Here is a 19856-nt window from a genome sequence, read left to right as displayed (position 1 = left end):
AGAAATAGAAAACAAACTTCAAGATGACCTTGAATCAAAACCAGCCAGAAAAGAAGGCATAAATTGGTAGTGACACTTGTTTAGGCAAATTTGACTCCAGAAAAATTGTCAGAATAGCCTCATTTTAGAAAGAAAAGAAAGGCATTACTGTTGAATCCTAAATGTTATCATACATATGCCGTTACCTTGCTAAATTCGTGGCATAAGATTTCTGTGTGGGGTTTAGCCATATGGTATGTATGCTGTATCTATGCTGCTTTATTTTCCTAAGTACAATCCATGGAATACTAAAGTGACTATTTGCTTCACAAAATTACTTGTTACAATATGTGCTTATTCTTAGATTTTGTATTTTATTCTAAAATCAGTTCAGAAGTATTTGTTACTTAGTTTATTAAGGACCAAGGGCAGAGTCAGAGGAAACTGTTCAGCAAGTGGAAAGCAAAAATCACTTCTAGAGACATCTTCTGAAGACCAAGGGACTCCATAAAGACCACCCACCTATCTAGGAACCAAGCTGGCTTGGAACTGGGAACAGGTCTAACTCCCACCAAGCGCCTTGAACTTAATTGTACAAACCGTGTTCCCCAGTTAGGTGGAGACAACAGCCCAAACACCCCTGCTCCCAGATTAATCACCAACATGACAGACTTAAGGGGAACACCAAATGCCTGTCTGAGACCTTCCAATCTTACAGCACCCCTTTTTCTTCCCGCCTCTGCTCTGCCACTTCTGTGTATTTAATGACACTGGGATTTCAAAGCCCAACAAATTTGGACTTGCTCATGAAGAGAACAAAGAAAGAGCTGGAAAGCTGGCCCCACAACAAACTCCCTCCCCGCACCACAACGTGATGCATGTGCTCTGTCTCTGCAGCAAATAAAAGATCTAACAAACAGGAAGGGACGACATGATAGAGGAAGAGCGATAGCTGAGGCTGTGTTCTAGTCAGAAACTGGGGGCAAAAGGCAACTGAGGTAGTAATCCCCCCAAATAAAAAGCAACAAGAAAAATCAGAATTCTGTCACCTTGAGTGAATAATAAGTTGGACAGAACATGCTCTGAGAGAATGCTCGACCCAAGACTCTCCAATGACCCCGGGCAGGGGAGGGGGAGGTCATTTCATTTTATAAACAAGATCCAGACTGGAGCACAGATTCTCTCAGACCATGGAACCCATCACTCCAATCCCTTAAGCTCAACTCTCCTTTGTTAAAATTGCTGATTGAACAAAATTGCTGATGGACTAGTTCTGAAATGACCTCCTCTCCCTCAGACACCACTAAGATTTGCTCAGAGGAAACAACTGCCACGAGAGGGGACAAATGAAGACCATACCTGGATCCCTGCAAGTCAGTTGCTGTAACAGGGAGTATGGTGGGACAATACTGTAAACCCAGAAAACAGAAAAGACCCTCATCTCTCTACACGTGAATTATCCGTTTTCCTAACTCCAAGCTCCTCCACACAGGAGTCTCTGTGAACAGGGCTGGGGCGCCTTGCACGGGGTACCTGGAGCCCGAGAGGCATTTGGTACGAACTTTTATTAAAGGAATAACTTGCTAAAACATGAGACCACCTGAATTCTACTTACATTTATGAGAAAGAAGTACGTCGAAGGAATCTGCCCACCTTGTAGCTTCTTCTGTGGATAACCTCCTAGGAAAGAAGAGACACTACTCTTGAATATTTCTGAAATGATTTCTTCTCCCTCAATCACCACTGAGATTTGCCCCAGGGGACAAGTAGGCACAAGAGGGAACAAACGAAGACCAGACCTGCATCCCGCCATTCAGTGGCTATAAATTTGTGCACTCTTCAGTGATTGTTGGAAAAACTTCAAGGCGGGAATTTGGGAAATTCAGTATATTGGCTTTCAGTCTAAACAATGAAGTGATGTAACCAATTTAAAGACATCAAGGTAACAGTGGGAAGAAACTGTCTTGGAGTCAGAAAAGTTAGGCTCAGCTCGTGACTCCATCTCTTGATTTCTTCCCCTCTGAAACAGAGGTAATGAAGCCCATTTCTGAGTTGGGTGAGGGTTAAATGAGGCAACACCTGTGACATCATTCAACACGGTGCCTGCACAGAACAGGCGGGGAATCCAGATCATCTGAATCTAAGCATATTTTTAGAGTAGGTTTGAGTGTTTATTTCCAAATCGAGAGCTCAGATTGACAACTAAGTAGAACCAAGAAGTATCCTTCACCACCTACAGCTTTGTGAGTGATGGGGGTATGGTTTTCTTTGGAGGAAACGGAGGGTTCCCATTCCGACATCGCTAAGCCACACATTCCTTTCACTCACACGCCTAGGGATATTAAAGCAGCTGCCAAGAGGCAGGAATTTATTGTTCTGTGGCTTATCTGGTCAGCAGCTGGAAAAGAATGGGTTATATAACCCCATGGTGGGCACCCCGCCGTGGGCACCCCAGGAGCGCTAGGCTGCCATACTACTCACTTGAGAGCACGGTTGGGTTTGTCGGGAAGAATAGCTGTGAAATCGCTACATGAGTCTGACTTGTGAGACAGGCAGCCCAGTCGAGTCCTCATGCCTTTGTTCCTGCAACAAGCACAGGGACAGAAGGAGGGGACTGTCAGGATCATAGCTGTCAGCCTAAAGGGGACCCTGGAACTGAAGGAGCCAGCAGCATGGTCCCCCTCCCCCCAGGGGACCCCTGAAGAATAAGAAAAGAGCACCTAACATCTAGGGCCATCCTCACTCCTTAGGGTGACTGCAGGGATGCTAATAGGTACCCTACCCCACCCTAGAGGCTTAAGGCTTTTAAGGCTGATGCAGCAAGTTGATTGTAAGTCAGTGAAGGTCCTTAGCTGGAAGAACTTCTAAATTAGGATTCTCTGTAGGGAAAGGAAATACAGTGGTGGCAAAATAACAGTCCACATTTTGCTTTCCTGCCAGGAGGGCAAAGCAGCAGCAGCAGCAGCAGCAGCAGCAGTAGCAGCAGCTTCTAACTGCAAATCCCCAGACGTAGTACCCACACCATGAGGAGAGAACGGTGTGCAGAAGGCAGAGCGCACATCAGAGTCAGAGTGCAAAGCCTAGGGCTCTGCCACTCATCCCACCAATATGTTATACAGGAATGAATGGCTGCAGGCCTCAGGGATCAGTGGCTGCAGGCGAGCAGAAGAGCAATTGATGCTCCACAATTAAGAACCAAGCTCCCCTTTGCCAGTCCTTACACTTGCTTAACTAAACGCTTGTATTTCTATCCATGTTTGGGCTTATGACAGTAGGCATATTTAAATTTTTGACACATTTGTTTAATTTCTCCTACTTTTTATTTTCCAAAAGACCCACACAGTGACAGGATCCATGGAGAAATCATCCCAGTGTCTCTGACTCTCAACATTAGCTCTATTTATCTTTAACCAGGGGTTGGCAAACTGCAGCCCCTGCAAGGTGCCTGTTTATGTACATAAAGTTTTTTTTGGAGCACAACAACACCATTTGTTCACATATTACCTAAAGCTGCTTTCAACAACAAGGGCGAAGTTAGGTAGTTGTAACACAGACTATAGAACTGAAAAATATTTACTCTCTGACCCTTGACAAAATAAGTTTGCTGACCCCTGGCCTTTATCCATAGTAACTCCTCCTGTTGGGGCAAAGGAAAGTAGGAGGGGTTTGCTATGATCGGATTGGGGCTTCAGATTGACTGATAAAAGGGAACTACCACGTGCACATGGATAACAAAATACCATGGAAATGGTCCTAGGAGATGCCGTTTTCCATGTTGAAAGCAAGTCCTTTGGCCAGGCTTTCTTTCACTCCTTTTCCCAAATCCTGAGACTAGGCAAGGTCACCCAAATCAATCACTTCCTTTTGCCCAAATGGTTTTTCATTCCCTGACCCTGTAATTCTCTTTGTTCACAGAAATCTTATCCAACAAATGTCTACTGGGTTGGCATTATATTTGGCAGGAATGGACAACATTTGTATGCTACAGCACATCTCCAAAGAGCCTCTTAGGGCTGGAACATCCAAGTTTCCAGAAATATTCTCTCTCCTGCAGAAAATTGGCCTGCACATTCCTGCTCCCATGTCTGATCTCAGCCAGACCACACCAGAGTCATCTCTTGGCATTCCAAAACATTGACAAGAGCCATCGCCTCTCCCGAGACAGCAAGCATCTTATGTGTCCACTCACTCTTACAAATCCCAGGGTGCCCAACAACAGGCCATGCATGCAGCTGATTAAACTGGCTCTGGAGTCATCAAGTTCTGTGAATTCAAGTTAAAGGTCAGGCTGCACCATAGACCTGAACCCAACTTCCATTGAGGTAGTTAATCCCCAGGTGCCTTAGGAGTGTTAGTCATGAAACAGTCAGGTCACTGCCCCCAAAGGACAATTAAGAGGACTCTCAAAAAGTGGCAAATCCACACAAGCCATTTAAGAAGGCTTAGCAGGAGCCAGTGTGAGGGGGGTTACTTGTTACCAAGACAACCAAGACTCTCCCAAACCATTGGAAAAAGTCTTCTACAAAGTATTCTTTGGGACAAAATGATTTTTATTTTCCACTTTTCTAGCTGAGACCTGAGTTATAATCTTCTAAGAAGTTAGTTAGGTCTCAAATAATGGGAGAAACAAAAGTCAAAGGTTAAGTTACTTAAAAAAATAAATAATAAAAAAACTGGGTATGGTGGCACAGGCCTGTAATTCCAGCAATTCAAGAGACTAAGACAGGATAATCCCAAGTTCAAGGCCAGCCCTCGTAACTTAGTGAGGTCCTGAGCAATTTAGACAGATTCTGTCTCAAAATAAAAAATAAAAAGAGCTGGGGATGTAGCTCAGTGGTAGAGCACCCCTGGGTTCAATCCCGAGTACCAATAAATTAAAAATAAACAAATACTAAAAAAAAAGACAGAAGTTAACTCTTCCCTATCTGCCATCTCAGGAACTTACAGAGGTCCTACATGGTTCCATACAAGCTCTTGCACAGTTCCTCGTTCTACCCAACAAGTCACAACCAAGAGGTCCTACCAGTCAGTCGAGTGGAGCTAAGGCAAGTTCTGCTTGCAAAGTCACGGCTTTGCAAGAAGCACGCAGGCAAGAGCAGCACAGTCCACGCAGGAGGCCTGGAGGACAGATGCAAGTGGACCACCCAGGGGCTTAAAGGCTTGGGCCAGGCTCGCACAGCAGGGGAGGTAGGAAGGTGGAGAAAAGAGGAAAGGGGCAGGGACAAGAAAGGTCATGGATCCATTACCTGCGTGGCATCAGTAAGGCAGCCATACAGGCATCCGCTTACGATTAACCCTTGGGCTGGTTGGCTGGGACGTCAGGGCAGCAAATAAGACTGCGGGGCTCAGGGATTTACCCTTTCACGTCCTCTCACCTAAAATCAAAGAATCTGCTGTAAGAGGGGCCACCCTCTCTCGTCTGACTACACAACCTTTCCTTCAGATGGCTATCCACCAATGGAGTGCCTCCCCACACACACACCCCAGCCCCCACAAATGTCTGCTTGTCCTTAGCAGGGGTGACCAACCAAGGATGGACAAGAACAAATGGTTGGGTGACTTCATTCTGCTGACCACTGGCGGGAAGTTCCTACTTCCCCAACCACTGGCCATCAATAGAAAATGGGACACGTGTCCCCAGGAGGCATGGGCCTGGCAAACCAAAAATTACTGTTCTCTTTCTCTTACTAGAGTGGGGCCCAAGTGACCAGCCAGGAAGGGAGGAGGGAGGGGGGCAGCCCTTGCTCCAGAATAATTTGGTTGGCTGCTGCTCTGGTTCTCGCCTCCCTCCAAGGGCACCTGTCCCAGGTGGGAGTGCGTGAAGGCTTGAGAGATGGGAGCAGGAGAGAGGTTGGAATAACTCCAAGGGAGCCCCTTCAGTGAACCCGCTTGTTCCTTTGCAGGGATCACAGGCACAGACTGAAGAAATGAATATGCAAGTCACTCTTTCAGGCCCATATGGAGGTTGTGTGACCTTCCTCAGCTTGAGGACTGGCCTGTTCTTGACCCGAGGCAGGGAGGACGTGGGGGTGGGGAGAAGGGGATACTGAGGTTGAAGGCTGATTGACTTATAGTCTCTCTCCTGAGGGTCCCATTCTCAATGCTTCAGACCCTTTGTTCCCACAGAAGAGAACTGAGAGGAAGGAACACGTGAAGAGAGCAGCCTATCCATAAAGGGTTCCCCTGGGGAACTCTGACACCAAACACAGAATCCATTTTCAAAGAAACCTAATTTAGATAGATAAGGTTCCTATGTGAGCTACGCCATTTAAATTGTTTTGGTATTACCCTGAACATTTCACAAATACTTTTTTAAATTGCTTCCCTCATATTACTACAATTTATAAGATTTATAAATTTAAAAGATCGCTTTGTTACAACTAAAAGAAAGAGGAAAAACTTAGGTTTTATGCAAAGACGCATCCCCATGGATTGTGTTCCCCGACAATAGAAACAGTTCCCCCCAATCATTGTCCAAACTGGGCTTACACCTGCTTGCCCAGAAGTGAGGAAATCAAAGCCCTTTACAGTGGCAAGGGCCCCTAGAGATCATTCTTGGGGCACCTTCTTATGGGATTTGCTCCCAGGAGTGGGGGAAGCCCCTGCCAGCAGCCTCCATTACCCGGGAGCTGGGCACAACCAGAGACTACTACCCACAAGCATTAGGCAAGGTCACTTAGGGCAGGAGACCACTCAACCTCTGTCCCTGCCTTGTTGTCCTTCCTGTTCTCACTGCCAGCCCACACTGGCTTGCCCATGCTGTTCAAACACCTGCCTCTCTGTCTTCCAAATCCAGCTCTGCCCAAATTGCCCCTCAGCCCCGCCCCCCACCCCCACTGATCCTTTGATGAGCTCAACCTTGGATTCCATTAAATAAGAACTAGGAATATACTCCGACCCCGCTGCCTTGACCATTCCAACACCTTGGGCCTCTTATCCCAATTGGCCCTAGACTTTTTTGGGGGGGTGGAATCAAGGGGTTGCCTGGAGCCCAGGAAGTTCAGAGGTATGATTGCACCCATAGTAAGTACACCCTGGTAAGTGGGCACCATGTCATGGGTGACGCTGGGGCAAACAGGATGGGACGTAGTAGAAAGAGAAGATACTCAAGGAAAAAACAGGTTAAAAGCAAACATTTACAAAGAGGGGGAGAGAAACTAAGAGCCTCAACTGGGAGAAAGCAATCAATATGCATGAAGAGGCAGGTTAATTAAATATGGATAATGCAATCGGTGCACACAGACCCCCGGGGGAGAGAGGAGAAAAGCAAAAGCAATACTCACTGTCGTTGACCAGTCCTCATGGCCTGCAGGTCTTTACCAACTGGATGGTCAGAGAGGCTGCGGGTTAAGAAGCTCTGAGGAAAGAGTAGAGCTTGCTTTTAGCAGTGAAGTCCTTGGCAGGTGAAGGGCATGTTTGCATGGACACAGGCTCGCGCACACATACATACACAGGCATGCGTGCACAACACACCTCCCACCACTTGAGCCAGGCAGCAAGCAGCCCCGCTGAAAGCTCTTCTCTCTGCTTGTCACATCCAGTAAATACTGAAGCAGCCTACACCCAGCAGGCGGCGGCTTGGCTCCCGGGCACGGTCTGCACGCCCATCCTCATTGGCAGGATGCAGGAGGTGCCCCTGAGCAGAGCTGACCTGGCACGCTGCCCGCACCTTCCTCCTCAGCCTCACTAACCTGCAGCTCCTCTGGCTGCAGCTCAGGGAGAAGTCCCCATAGCCCACAGCCGCTTCTCTGCACCCAGTGAAGAGTAGGTATTAACTCTTTCGGGTCACCAATAAGCCGAAAATCAAGAGTCCAGAGGACCCTCTTCTAATGAGCTCTGCGACTGGTTGAAGCTCGGAGCTGCACAGGGAGCAGGGAGCATAAAGATCTTGCCCCAGACAGCTGCTGACAGCAGGAGCCAAGCCGAATCAAATCTCCTAATGAGCCAGGAGGAGGGGGCTGTCTTGCTGGGTGTGATGTGATGTGATAAATGCAGAGAGCAAGAAAGCTACGGGGCAGGTCACACATCTAAATTCCACCCCCTTTCTCCCAATTTCTATTGTGCCGCACTACCAAGCCAAACCACACAGCCCTGAAATTACCCCTCTCTGCCACATCTCATCTGTCCCCTTACTCTAGAGGCTCCTCTCCCCCAGCCCATTTCCACTCCCACCCCCCACCGGTGCCAACCACACTGCTCCCCACTTCTTAATGAGAAATTTCCACCTCCTCCACCTCCCCAAACGTGCATATTTCCAACCCTGTGCTCCTGCCTCTCACCTGGGTTTTCCTACAGTAGAAACTCACCTCTCTCCCTCTCATCCATCACCTAGCAACTTCCCCCTACTTGCATCTGTGATGGAGTGAGACTTTTCTCTTTGTTCTGCCCAATCTGCACATCATCCCTATTTTTCTGTCTCTTTTCCAGTTTTTCTCCCAAGCCTCCTTACCCACCTTGATTTTCACACTGCCTGCTTCTGTTTCACAAGGAAGACTTCCTGCTTGCCCTTGTACAGTGGTTCTCCAAGACTGATGCCCAGACCAGAGTCTCAGCAGCATCTGGGAATGTGTGGGACATGCCAATTCTTAGGCCCCACCCAGACCCGCAGCATCAGAAACTCTGGGGACTGTGCTCAGACTTCCAGGTGATTCTGATACATGCTGAAATTTGCAAACCACCGTTCTGGGATAAAGTTTGTCTTCTGTTCATTACACTCTGAATCTCTAAGACTGAGTCTTCATATTCCCTCAGGAACTAACCAGTTCCGATACACCGAGACTAGCTGCAAGTCAATTCTGAAACCCAGCAGGTAGCAGTCAGAAAGTAATGGTTTTATAATAAATGGATTCCATTTGTTTAACCTCTTACAATGCATAAAGGACATGTATTGTCACTCACCAATCGCATTCCATGACCAGAAAGGGTATTATTATTCCCATGTTACAGATGAGAAAACTGAGGGTAAATATTATGAAGTGCCTCTTTCAAAGTGAAGCAATGCACAAGAGGGAGACTAGGAATTTGTGTCTTATGACTCTAACAGCAGAGCTTTTTCTACTACGTCATACCATGACCTAGTCTTTCTGAGCAGATTTATTGGTGCTAAACTTATATTCTGACAGTGAAATGATTCTGCTGCGACTATTCATCGCCTAATGATAGGATGAAATAAAAATTCTGATGCTACCTCCATAGTGACTCATTGTCTCTCTCTGAAAATGTCCACAGTGCCTCTCTATAAGGCCAAGGAAACTTCATGCTACAAAACAAACTACAAAAGTTTTCCATTCTTTATAACTCCTGTCTTGAACCCTGATGCTAGCTGGAATTTAGAACTCAAGCAGAAAGAAAATCCTTCACTTCTGGATATTTTCCTGGTACACTGTATATAAGGAAACAGATACATATAGAAACACCAGTAAATAAAGGCCTATCGATAAGCACATTCCTAGTCCAAGGTATGTTTAAAACATAAGGTGAGTCCACCGAGCAATATTTAATGCACATAGTTAAAGTTTAATAAGCATTGAGTATGCGCCAATGTGCTTCACATTTGAGTTACGTAATTCTCACAACAATTTTCAGGATTAACATCTTTATCAGCCCTTTTTGCAGGTGGGAAAACAGACAAGGCATTTTTAAGCAGCAGAGCTGGGGTCTGATATCAAACTCAGTGCTGCTGTGCCCATCACTTTACCACAAAGGGGACATCACCCTGTGACTCCTCCACCAGGGCTAACTTGGTGGGAATGAAGACGCCCTCCAAGTCTCCCGCTGCCAAGTCTGATTCCCAGGATGGAAAGGGACCAGGGAGAGAGGGCAGGGTTGCAGATGATCCAAGTCTCAGGTGGAAGCTGATCAATATTAACCAGCCATCAGAATCCTCAATTAGCTTTAGAGAAATAATATAGTCACAGGAAGTCAATAAGTCAAATTGAAGAAAAGAATGGGATTGGAAAGAGCAGAGGGGCAAGAATGTGTGGACGTATATAACACGAGGAAAGAGAGGCAATTAAAACCTGTTCAAACGTTTTTTACTGTAACACTCCTAAGCACTAGGGAGTGACTCCAAAGCACCCAGTTTGAGAAAAACAGAGCTGATCCAGGTGCTTTCCTTCAAGAGAACTCTAACATAATCTTCCAAAGAGATGGGTGCGTAAGGAATCCCAGGGGGCTATCAAGCTGAACCTAAGGTAAAGTACTCCTAGCATGGTCTTCTTCCCTGAAGGAAGGAGACAGGAAAAGATTGGTGGGCTTGAGTGTGGGGAGGTTGGAGCACACCCATTTGTCCTCTGCTATCCCCAGGCTTATGGTCCTGGTCAGAAAGATGAAGTTCTCGATCCTTTTCTGGATCCTGTTCCTGGCTTACTGACTGAAGACTGGGCACAGGGCAACCCAATTGGCCAAGATACTTGATTTTTCCAAAAACCTGATGACAAGCCCCACTCTGTTTCTTCGGCTGCCTGCACCCCTCCGCTCTTGCCAATCAATCTACAGCACTCCTCTTGGGAAACCTGCCTGCTCCAGCTGCACACCTCTGCTCCTCTTCAGAATCTGGTCTTCAGTCCTGCTTCGAGGGAGCTCCAGGCTGTTCGTCCAGAGATGTGCTGGACAGCTCCACATGCCTCAGACCCACAGACACCCCTGTACTGGGAAAAACCACATGTCTTCTCCCAATCCCTGATTCCAGCTGGACTCTGCTTGTTCCTGACATCATTTTATCCTAGTCCCTTGGGGTAAGACGTGCAAATATTTCTGACTTCTTTTTGTCTATTCCTCTTGTTGAATTGGTTTATAAATCTCACGGCTCTATTTCTGAAATACTCCTTAACTTCAATCCCTCCCATCCATGGGCACTGCAGCGAGAGGTTATTCAGCTCACAATGTGGTGTGCGTCCTCCCCTCACAGTCAGATTCCCTGCCCGTTCCTTCCTCTCCCAGCTGCAAACCTCACACACTGTACAACGGTCCGTTACCCACTGAACAGGTTCCATAAAGCGGCTCATCTGTATGAGAATCTGTGTAGGTTCCATGGTGCTTCCACACTGTGCCTGACAATAGCTGGTCCCATCTACCCATTCAGTTTTATACCTCATTGCTGTCACTCACACAAATACACCCATGCTCCCAATTCCTCTGCAGCTCCCTCTGCTCGGAAGGTCCCCACCCTAGCTCCGCCAGATAACTCCCAGCTCCTTTTCTAAACTCGTTGTCTACAAGCTAAAACTTCCCCTTCCCGGGCTCTTTCAGACTCCTTCAATCAGGAGGAGCCCCTTCATCCCAGTTCCACCACCTTTCTAGATGATTCCAACAGCCCCCATCAGTCTTCATTGACCCTTTTGATGGATGGCTTCTAATCCTCCCCACTGACTATTCACTCCAAAAAGACAGACTCCACGCTATCAATCCTCATCGCCTCAGATGGAGCAGGTGTTTAATACGTCAGTTGAATTTGATTTTGTGTCCATGAAAAAAATCCAAAAAAATCACCAGGCATTCCTTATGACAGAACCAAGTTAGACTTCTGCATATCCTGGTCAGTACCGAAGTCAACAGAATGCTAATGGCATTCAGGGGCAGCAGCACAGGTACAGAAGGTTTTTGTAAACTACCCCAACAGCCTAGTGAGGGCAGGGTGGAATTACTCAAGAGCAAGAGGAGCACCTGGCATTGCCACACAGGCCATGAAAATGTAATTAAATTGAAGATAAAGAGAATTAAAGCCTGCAATATAATATTTTAAAAAGCCAGGCTCGTAGAAGAGGAGGTTTATTGCCAAATGCTCCTGTGTGTTTATTTAATCAACATACCACCTAGGATAGGACCACATTAAAAGCTTTTAATAAAATAGTCATTTGGATATTAGATTTGAATTCTGGTCAGCATGCTCAAGCTCTTCCGCAAATCTTTTAAAAGCAATTTCCACTTCGTAGCTTCCTGGTAACAGTAGAAACATGGATCAACATATGCTGCATTGATTTGGGGTTTCCATGGAGACTGGAAGGACACAGGGAAGGGCAGGACAGAAAGAGGCCACTTGGCCCAAAATTCTACTTTTAAAAAAATGCATCTCAATTTCATTCCTCTGAGCATTTGCAGCCTCATTTCCTGTTCATCAGTTCAAGCATCCAGATATTTAATTTGTAATAACCCTCCTCAACTCCTCATAAGGAACATCAGAAGGGACAGAGAGAGAGAGGTCAGCAACTAAAGCTGGGAGCCCAGGAGGTTTGCAAAGAAAACCAGAGAAGCACAGGATTTTGAATCATAAGAAGATGTCTGTGGTTCTGTCATTAACTAGCTCTGTGACACTAGCTATTCTTACTAGCTTTGTGATCACCAACTAACAAGACAAAAGCTTTGAACTTCAGTTTTCTTATCTGCAAAATACAAATTAATACACCTGCCCTGTCTATTCTCCAGGGCAAATATAAGAAAGAAATGGGAAACTATATGGAAAATGCTTTTTAAATTCCAGCACACTGTCCCCTATTATTATATTTGGAGATGGCCTTTTAAATGGAATTTTGCCAGTGCGCAAATATATGCAAGAGAAAGATTGCTGCTTTAGGAGAGAGGAGACAGATCTAAGGAAAAAGTCCCATGGATTTGATAGCCCCAAGTTTCATTCTCAGATTCATGATTTTCCAGATCCGTAACTGCAGACAGGTCACTTGTCTTCTATATAATTTCAACATAAGTAAAATGAAGATAACTACACTAATGTTGTAGGTTTGTTATCAGGATTGTATTAGATGATGTAATAGGGTGTTTACCACCATGCTTGGTAGGTGGCAATTGACTCTTAAATGTAAATCATCTTCACCATTATTGTTATTAGCCTTATCAATTCTGTTTTACTATCTGCAAAAAGGCATTAGAATTCCTACTACTTCCCTACTTTACATACAGCAATTTCTTATTTGATGCCTGTTCAGCTATTTCATAAGCTGTTTGGGGAAAAGTACTATAGAAATAGAATGTTATTGTTTAAAGATTCATTTTTCTCCCACTTGCTCACTGGGGTGATACAAAAATGAGTAACGCGTTTGTGAGAATTTCCTAGCATTCCTGAGGATGGGGTCGCGCAAGTTTTTGTTACCTTTCTCATTTCCTCTTGTCCCTCTTGGGCTTTCCTTTGTCTCTTTACCACTCACTGCAGGTTCTTCTTCTGTCTACCCTCTTTTCTTTATTCGCTCTCTTTGTACTTTCCCTTCTAAGTATGTCTGGAAAGAAATTTTAAAGTTAAGCTTTGGGGACTTTGATACCTAAACCTACAATTGTTCCTTAGGGCTCCTAAAAATAAATGATATAGGCAAGTTGAAGAAAATGACACAGAATTGAGAGACACAGGTTACACCATGCTGTCTCTCAATGGCCATCAGAGTTTAAAAAAAGAAATCAACCAAATGCATGGACTTCATGTTGGAGCCTGACTCAAATCGAAGACTAAAAATTTGATGAAACAATCAGGAAAATTCCAACACTAATTGGATACTTTCTGATTTGATGACTGCCCTTCCCTGTGGCTCTTTTGCTGGCTCTTCCACCCCATAAACGCTGGCATTTCCCCTATCTCTAACCTTGGCTTCCTGCTCTTCGCCCCTGGCAAGCTGCCTAGGGGAGCTCACCCTTGCCCATAGACCATCCAGGTTGAGTTTACTGACCATATCTCCAACTCTGGCCCCTCTTCCTCAGACAGAATCCTCCAGACTGGGTCACTGAACACACTCCTCAGGTGTCACACAGGCACCACGGATGCAAATGTGTATCTAAAAAGTAAGCATATCATATCCCTTCTTTCCCTTACCCATTTTATCTGCCATGCCCTCCCCCACCCATACACAAACACACAGACGGTGGCTTCCACTGAAATTGCTGCCATCAGTTTTTGATACCGCCATCCACTGAGTAACTCAAACCAGAAATAGAGAAGTAATTAGAGGTGACTCCTTTTCTCTTATCTCCTATCCTCCACCAGCTACCAAACCATGCTGATTAAATCTCTTTCAGAATGTTCAAATCTGTCCTCTCCCCTGCATCCTTTCTACCACTGTCTTGGTTCATGTCCTTATGAACATAAGGGTTCAGGGTCTCTGGCTCATGTCCTCACAGTATCTGGTCTCTGGGATCCAGCCTATGTCCTTAAATTCAGTTCCATTCTGCAGCCATATCACCAGCGTGAATATCAACATGCTCCCTTCTCTGACATCCTGTAAGGCCCCTTAGCCTAAGCATGAAGTTCAAAGCTTAATAAAGATCCTGATACATAGACTGCCTCAGATCTAGGTCCTGCCTCCCTTGAGAGTCACCCACCTCTCCACTGGCTTGGGCTTCAGATTCCAACAACTCCACATGGTATAGAGACTTGGGCGCATCTCGCAGGGCTCCTTTACTCTGTTCCCCCTGCCTAGAGGGCCCTTGACCTGACTAGAGCCTCCAGGCCCCTCAAGCTGCACTTGAAGACCTCTTCCTCCAAGAAGCCTTCCAGAACACCCCAGTATGGTATAGGCCCTCTGTGTTCCTGTGGCTCCTGACTACCACTCTACCTCAGCACCTTGTACAGGTAGATGCCCCTAACTGTCTTTTCCTAACCCAACCATGAGTTCCTCAAGGGCACAGAAGCCAGCTCATTCATTCAACTAACACTTAAGCATCCCTATGTGCCAAGTGCTATTCCAGGCAGGGGTACCTTCCATCGCCTATGTACCTTACAGGGGGTAAAGTCTGTATTTTTCGTCTCTGCATCACCAAATCTTTGCACAGTGTCAGACACTAGTAGATAAGTAAGTGTTTGCTGAACTGACCAGAATCAGCCATTGTAAGGTGAGACTGGGTTTGGGTTTGAAGCAGAAGCCTGGCCAGCAGGACAGCTCAGTGTCATAGAAATGGCACAGGCTCCAAGGTGAATGGCTAGGGCTCAAGCTCCAACCCTGCCCCTTCCTGGTAGGCTCACCTTAACTTAGGACCTGGCTTTCTCATCTCTGAAATCAGAATTACTAAGGTCATATCAACTTCCTGTGCTACTGTGTTAAAATTCACTGAGATAGAGAAGCAAATATGGGTTGCAAATCATTCGGCCTTATGAAAACATGAAGTCGCATGGAGCACCTCAGAGTCAGAGGGGCAGAGGCCCAACCCCGAAGAGGAGTGCAGGTGGAGGCTGCAGTGGGGGAGGGCAGTGAGGCCGGACATGGGAAAGCAGGAGAACTGGCTTCAAAGTCTTCAGGCTGAGATGTAAGCAGGAGGCACTACCACAACTGAAATGTGGCTCCCTCTTCCTATCTCTCAGTGCCAGGGTGCTGGTTATCAATCTCTTCCCGTCTTAGACAGTAACTAAAGCTTTACCATTAGCCATCAGGGTCCACAGCTGTGGGCAGAAAGCAGCTTCAGCACTCTCCCCCTCCTCTGAATATAAAATAAGCTCTTTCTAATCCTCCATTTTTAATGACTTCAGGCGATGGCTTTCATGTCCTTCCTTCCAGCTCCATTTTTGCCAGCCTCCTAAATCAGGCAGAATGGAAAATCCACAGCCATCAGACCCAAGAATGGGGTTTAACCTCAGCAAAGGCAACAGGAAATAGTGCTGTGCAGACTGGGACCCTGGGGACAATCTCCCGCTGGAATCTGCTCCTAAATTCACAGAGCCCTCTGGGAAATGAGAGCTCTCAGGGAGACGCCTGGCTTTCGGGCATGTGCTGGTTGCACTTGAACGTCTGCACTGGGGGCGGGAGGAGGGACAAGGGCTGTGTGGGTGCACTCTGATGCACAGAGATGCTGAGCAACTTCTCCCTGACACTTTTCCTTGACAGACAAGGCCCTGGAAGGAGTCTAACTTAAGCCATTCAGCTTTTCAGAGACCCTCTTCCACCTAGGACCTTTAATTGAAGAATTCAAAAGCCTTTTGGAAACTGCATGCACAGAACACTGACAAAGGTCTTGGTGAGATTGCTGGTATTCCTGGTGTGGAGAATGTCCTGACCTACAAGCCACAGAGGGGAAGCAAAGGAGCATCTTCAGCATCTCTATAGATGTAGGTGTTTAGACAAAGAGGAAATGAGAGAGCACAAAACAGAACCTGGGACGAAATTGCCAGGAAAAATGTTCCACGCCAAAAAGTCGTCATGCAAAAAACAAATTACATTTGCATGACCCAGCTGCAATTTATGAAGTGCTTTCTCGTCTCTATCTGAACTTGATCAAGGTTTTAAACCTTCCCAAGCCTCAGTTTATCCCATGAGGTTGGGAGGATTCAACAACATAATGTAGGGAAAGTACCCAGAAAGCACATCCTGACCATGGGAGGTTGTTATTACTCCTTTTCACTGGACCTCACAAACAACTTTGCTAGGAGATGGAGCATTGTTATTGCTCTCATTTTCCAGATGACCAAAGTGAATCTGCTCAGTGACCCTGAATGCAGGGCCCCAGGTAATTCAGCTAATGGTCCTGGGAAGTCTTGAACCCAGGACCTCCAGTACTTTTTCCACCTGTCAGCATCTCTGCGTGTTTATTGCTGCTACCGATGCTGACGATGCTGATGCTGATGCTGACCATCACCAAGATCCACATTTGGAGAGCTTTTCTTAATGCCAAGATAATGGATTTTGCTCAGCCATCCATCCAGACTCTCACTGCGTCCCCTGGGAGTACCTGGCATTTGTGACAGGCTATTGTGCCTAAGGAATTACGTTCTCCAGGTCAGAGTTCACTGACCCATGGGAGAAAGACCACAGCCTCATTAGCAGGTTTAATTCAACCAGACAGAGAATATGAGCAGGTTTCTAGGCCCCTTTGTATGTTAGGTATTAAGAGAAAAAAAAATTTAGGGGCTGGGGATATAGCTCAGTTGGCAGAGGGCTTGCCTTTCAAGCACAAGGCCCTGGGTTCAATCCTCAGCACTGAAAAAAAAAAAAAAAAAATGTAAATACTAAGACAAAAAAAAAAAAAAACTAAAACAATCTGATAGCCGGGGGCAGCTCATCTTGGCCAGCCTGACCATGTTGAGATGTGGACCAGGTTCCACTCTACTCCCACCGGCCTTCCAGCCCTAACACACGCTTCTTCCAGGAAACCTACGGTAAGGATGAGCAGAGAGCAAACAATTAATAACAGCCGCATTACTGGAAGGATTGTTATCATTCCCAGCATAACACCACTGTGGATGGATGTTCAGCGTGTCTACTTTTCCCCAGCACTGACACGACCTCACAAAGATGTCTAGCTCACTCTCACTTCCCCGTCCCTCCTGCATCCTCCAGGAAAACCCTAAAGTTCTCTAAATCCATAGGAACAAGTGACCCAAAATTAACCTCAATTGAAGAATGGGTTAAGCTTTTCTTCATTATTTCAGCAGAAGGGAAGCACCCCAAGGTCAGGACCTACAAGCACCTTAAAGCCAGGTTTTCAGTAGGTGGTCAAATAACAGTTTTCTGTGGAGTCACACCAACAAAACCAAGAGGCACCTTTCTCCTCCACACTCCAAAAGAAGTCACTACCTAGACATACCAGGGACTCATCACCTCCCGTAGGTGGTAACTGTGCCCCCAACCTGCTGCTTAGAAATTGGTGACCTCTGAGACATTTTAATCTCCCTCCAACTCATTGTGATTGTGAATCCTTCTGCATTGGAATGTGTCACTAGTGTTAGTCACCAGAAGCACTGGAGACCGGCACACTGACTGGAGACAGATGCTGTGTGCAGCAGACTGCTGTGCAGAGGACCCGTTCAAAACAGCAGAAAAAGACATGAATGAAACTGAAAATAAGCAGACTCTGTCACAGTCCAGAGAATAGCCTCCAATACTTTTTAGAGCCCCCCTAAGAAATCTAAGAGTAGAAAGGGAATTCCTTTCAACCCGAAAGCAGGTTTCAGGGGACCCAAGGAGATGGAGTTGAGGAAGATAGAAAAAAATTTTTTTTCAAGAAAGAGCTTACAGCTTAGCATCAGCTACAAGGAAGAAAGCACTTTCCTGCACCCTTGCTCTGGACAAGAGTGGCAGGCTTACCAGCTTGGAAGAGCCCTATGAGGGGATAAACTGGAACTGTGTCAGGGCAACAATGCCTCTGCTGCACCCCTCAGCGAGACGCCTGGCTCCCCGGCTGCTCAGGGACCCACCAGGCCCAGTTGGGAGCAGCTGCTCTCTTACCTGTTCGGTGGTGGGCAGCACAACTGGAAAGATGTGGCTGCTGGGGGCCCCAGCTGGGCATGGTTTGAAGAGGCCCTGAGTGACAGAGTTGGCCACCTCCTGGGACATGGGAGAGGGTGGCCCGCCTCCCCGCAGTCCCTAGAAGAGCGGCTCCAACATGCTGCTCCTGCGGGCGCTTCTTTTCGCCAGGCTTTGCGTCTCATGAAAAGGGAAGAGCGAGCGAGCGGCGGGGAGGGGGTGGGGAGAGGAGGGAGGGGAGGGGGCACTCTGACAGATGATGCGCACTGCCACGCAGCCGGGGGAGGACCGCAGGCTCCAGCAGGATGGCACTGCTGTGTGGCTCTCCTGCTGACAGCTCCTCACGGGCAACTTCCTCCAAGGGGCCAGGGGCTCTCTGGCATTCAGTGAGAGGCAGAGCGAAAGGGGTGGCAGAGGCCAGAGGTGGGGGCTGGAGATCACCTGGAGCGCAAGGAGGCGAGGCAGGGGAACTGGCATGGGGGAGAAAGGATGACCTGCTTTTGCTCAAAATCAGACCAGGGCAGAAGCGTCTGCTTTATGAGATGGAAACGAGGAAAAAACAAAGCCCCGAATTTCTCGCCTGGCTTCATGGTTTTCTCTCTTGCCTTCTGGACCCACCAAAGCCACTTTGGCTTAAGATTTGGAATGGTCAGGCACAGCTCCAACTTTCTCAAAGAGGAGGGAAAATGAGATACAGATGAGTATTCTGCAGGAAACATTCCCTGTTGCTTTTCGCCCTCTGTGGAGACCAGCCTGAATACCTGCTCTACCACCTGTCCAGTCTGTGACTGGGGGTCCTGGTGGCAAGAACAGGGAACAAGAGGGAGGATCAGGAGGGTGTGGAGAGAGCGTGCCAGGTAATGCTTCTATCTGTAAAGTTCTATTTGGATGGTCCGGAACAGAACCTTCTAGACAGCTTGGGCACGTGCTGGGAGTCTCTTCTCAGTGCAAGGAATAACCCCTCCCGTCAATTCTAGAGTCTGCATGCGGCAGATTCACTGCACAGGCCCAGGGCTGACAGTCACCAGCTCTATTTACAACCACAGTCAGAGATAGACTCTGACAAGGAAATAAATAAACAGTGGATGCCCGAGAAGACCAGAGGGAGCTGCAGCTGGGGACTCTCAGCTAACGCAGCTCATGAAGGGCCTTCTCTGGAGGGAGGGGCCAGGATACAGAGGGAGCAAAGAACAAAATGAGACTGCTGCAGATTTCTAGGGAAAGGCTCTTCCCTACTACAAGCTGATTCTCTCCGGTCAGGCTCATCTCCAGAGATCTGCCCAGCACTGACCCAGGAGATGACCTCTCAGGGAAGGCTACCAGGAGGACGAGGCCTCTCTCTACTCTCATGTCACTCCTTCACTGTTGCCTAAAACAATGCAATAGTTCAATCAAGTCAAGTCAATACAGCAAACAACTGTTGGGAGCCTACTATGTGCTGAGGGGGATTCAGAGGCGACCAAGACATTCTTGCCAGGACAGGTGACCCAGAGGAGTGGAGAGAGATTTGAATGACTGACTGTAGCTCATGGATAAGTGAGCTAAGCACTCAGAGGGCACTGGGGAAATGCTGGAGGCAGGGAAGGTGGGAACAGAGCAGGGGAGACCAAGTCCAGCAGGCAGTCAGAGAAGCCCTCTCAGAGGACGCACCATCTGAACTGCGCATGGGTGGGACACGGGGATTCTGACGAGCAGAGCTGACTGGGATGG

At 47.1% G+C, this 19856-nt stretch overlaps 1 protein-coding gene across 8 annotated transcripts in view; it reads right to left on the bottom strand.

Annotated features, from left to right (window-relative positions):
• Positions 1 to 18318, bottom strand: part of RGS8 (regulator of G protein signaling 8) — a 39272-nt gene extending 20954 nt beyond the window's left edge. The window contains exons 1-5 of one of the 8 annotated variants that reach the window (XM_079108049.1): positions 18129 to 18191; positions 7263 to 7336; positions 5226 to 5354; positions 2461 to 2562; positions 1595 to 1659 (exon numbers count right to left, since the gene is read on the bottom strand). In XM_079108049.1, the coding sequence (XP_078964175.1) occupies positions 1595 to 1659; positions 2461 to 2562; positions 5226 to 5251 (193 nt within the window). In that variant the 5' untranslated portion in view covers positions 5252 to 5354; positions 7263 to 7336; positions 18129 to 18191. Of the gene's footprint in view, positions 1 to 1594; positions 1660 to 2460; positions 2563 to 5225; positions 5355 to 7262; positions 7640 to 7670; positions 7724 to 8432; positions 8557 to 18128 lie in introns of those variants that run through there. The other 7 variants (XM_079108050.1, XM_079108051.1, XM_079108046.1 and 4 more) reach the window with 7 other exon arrangements.
• Between the last annotated feature and the right edge of the window lie 1538 nt (positions 18319 to 19856).

This window comes from Sciurus vulgaris (assembly GCF_902686455.1).
Source record: "Sciurus vulgaris genome assembly, chromosome: 12".
NCBI classification, from domain to species: domain Eukaryota; kingdom Metazoa; phylum Chordata; class Mammalia; order Rodentia; family Sciuridae; genus Sciurus; species Sciurus vulgaris.
This window is presented reverse-complemented; position numbering and strand designations above follow the sequence as displayed.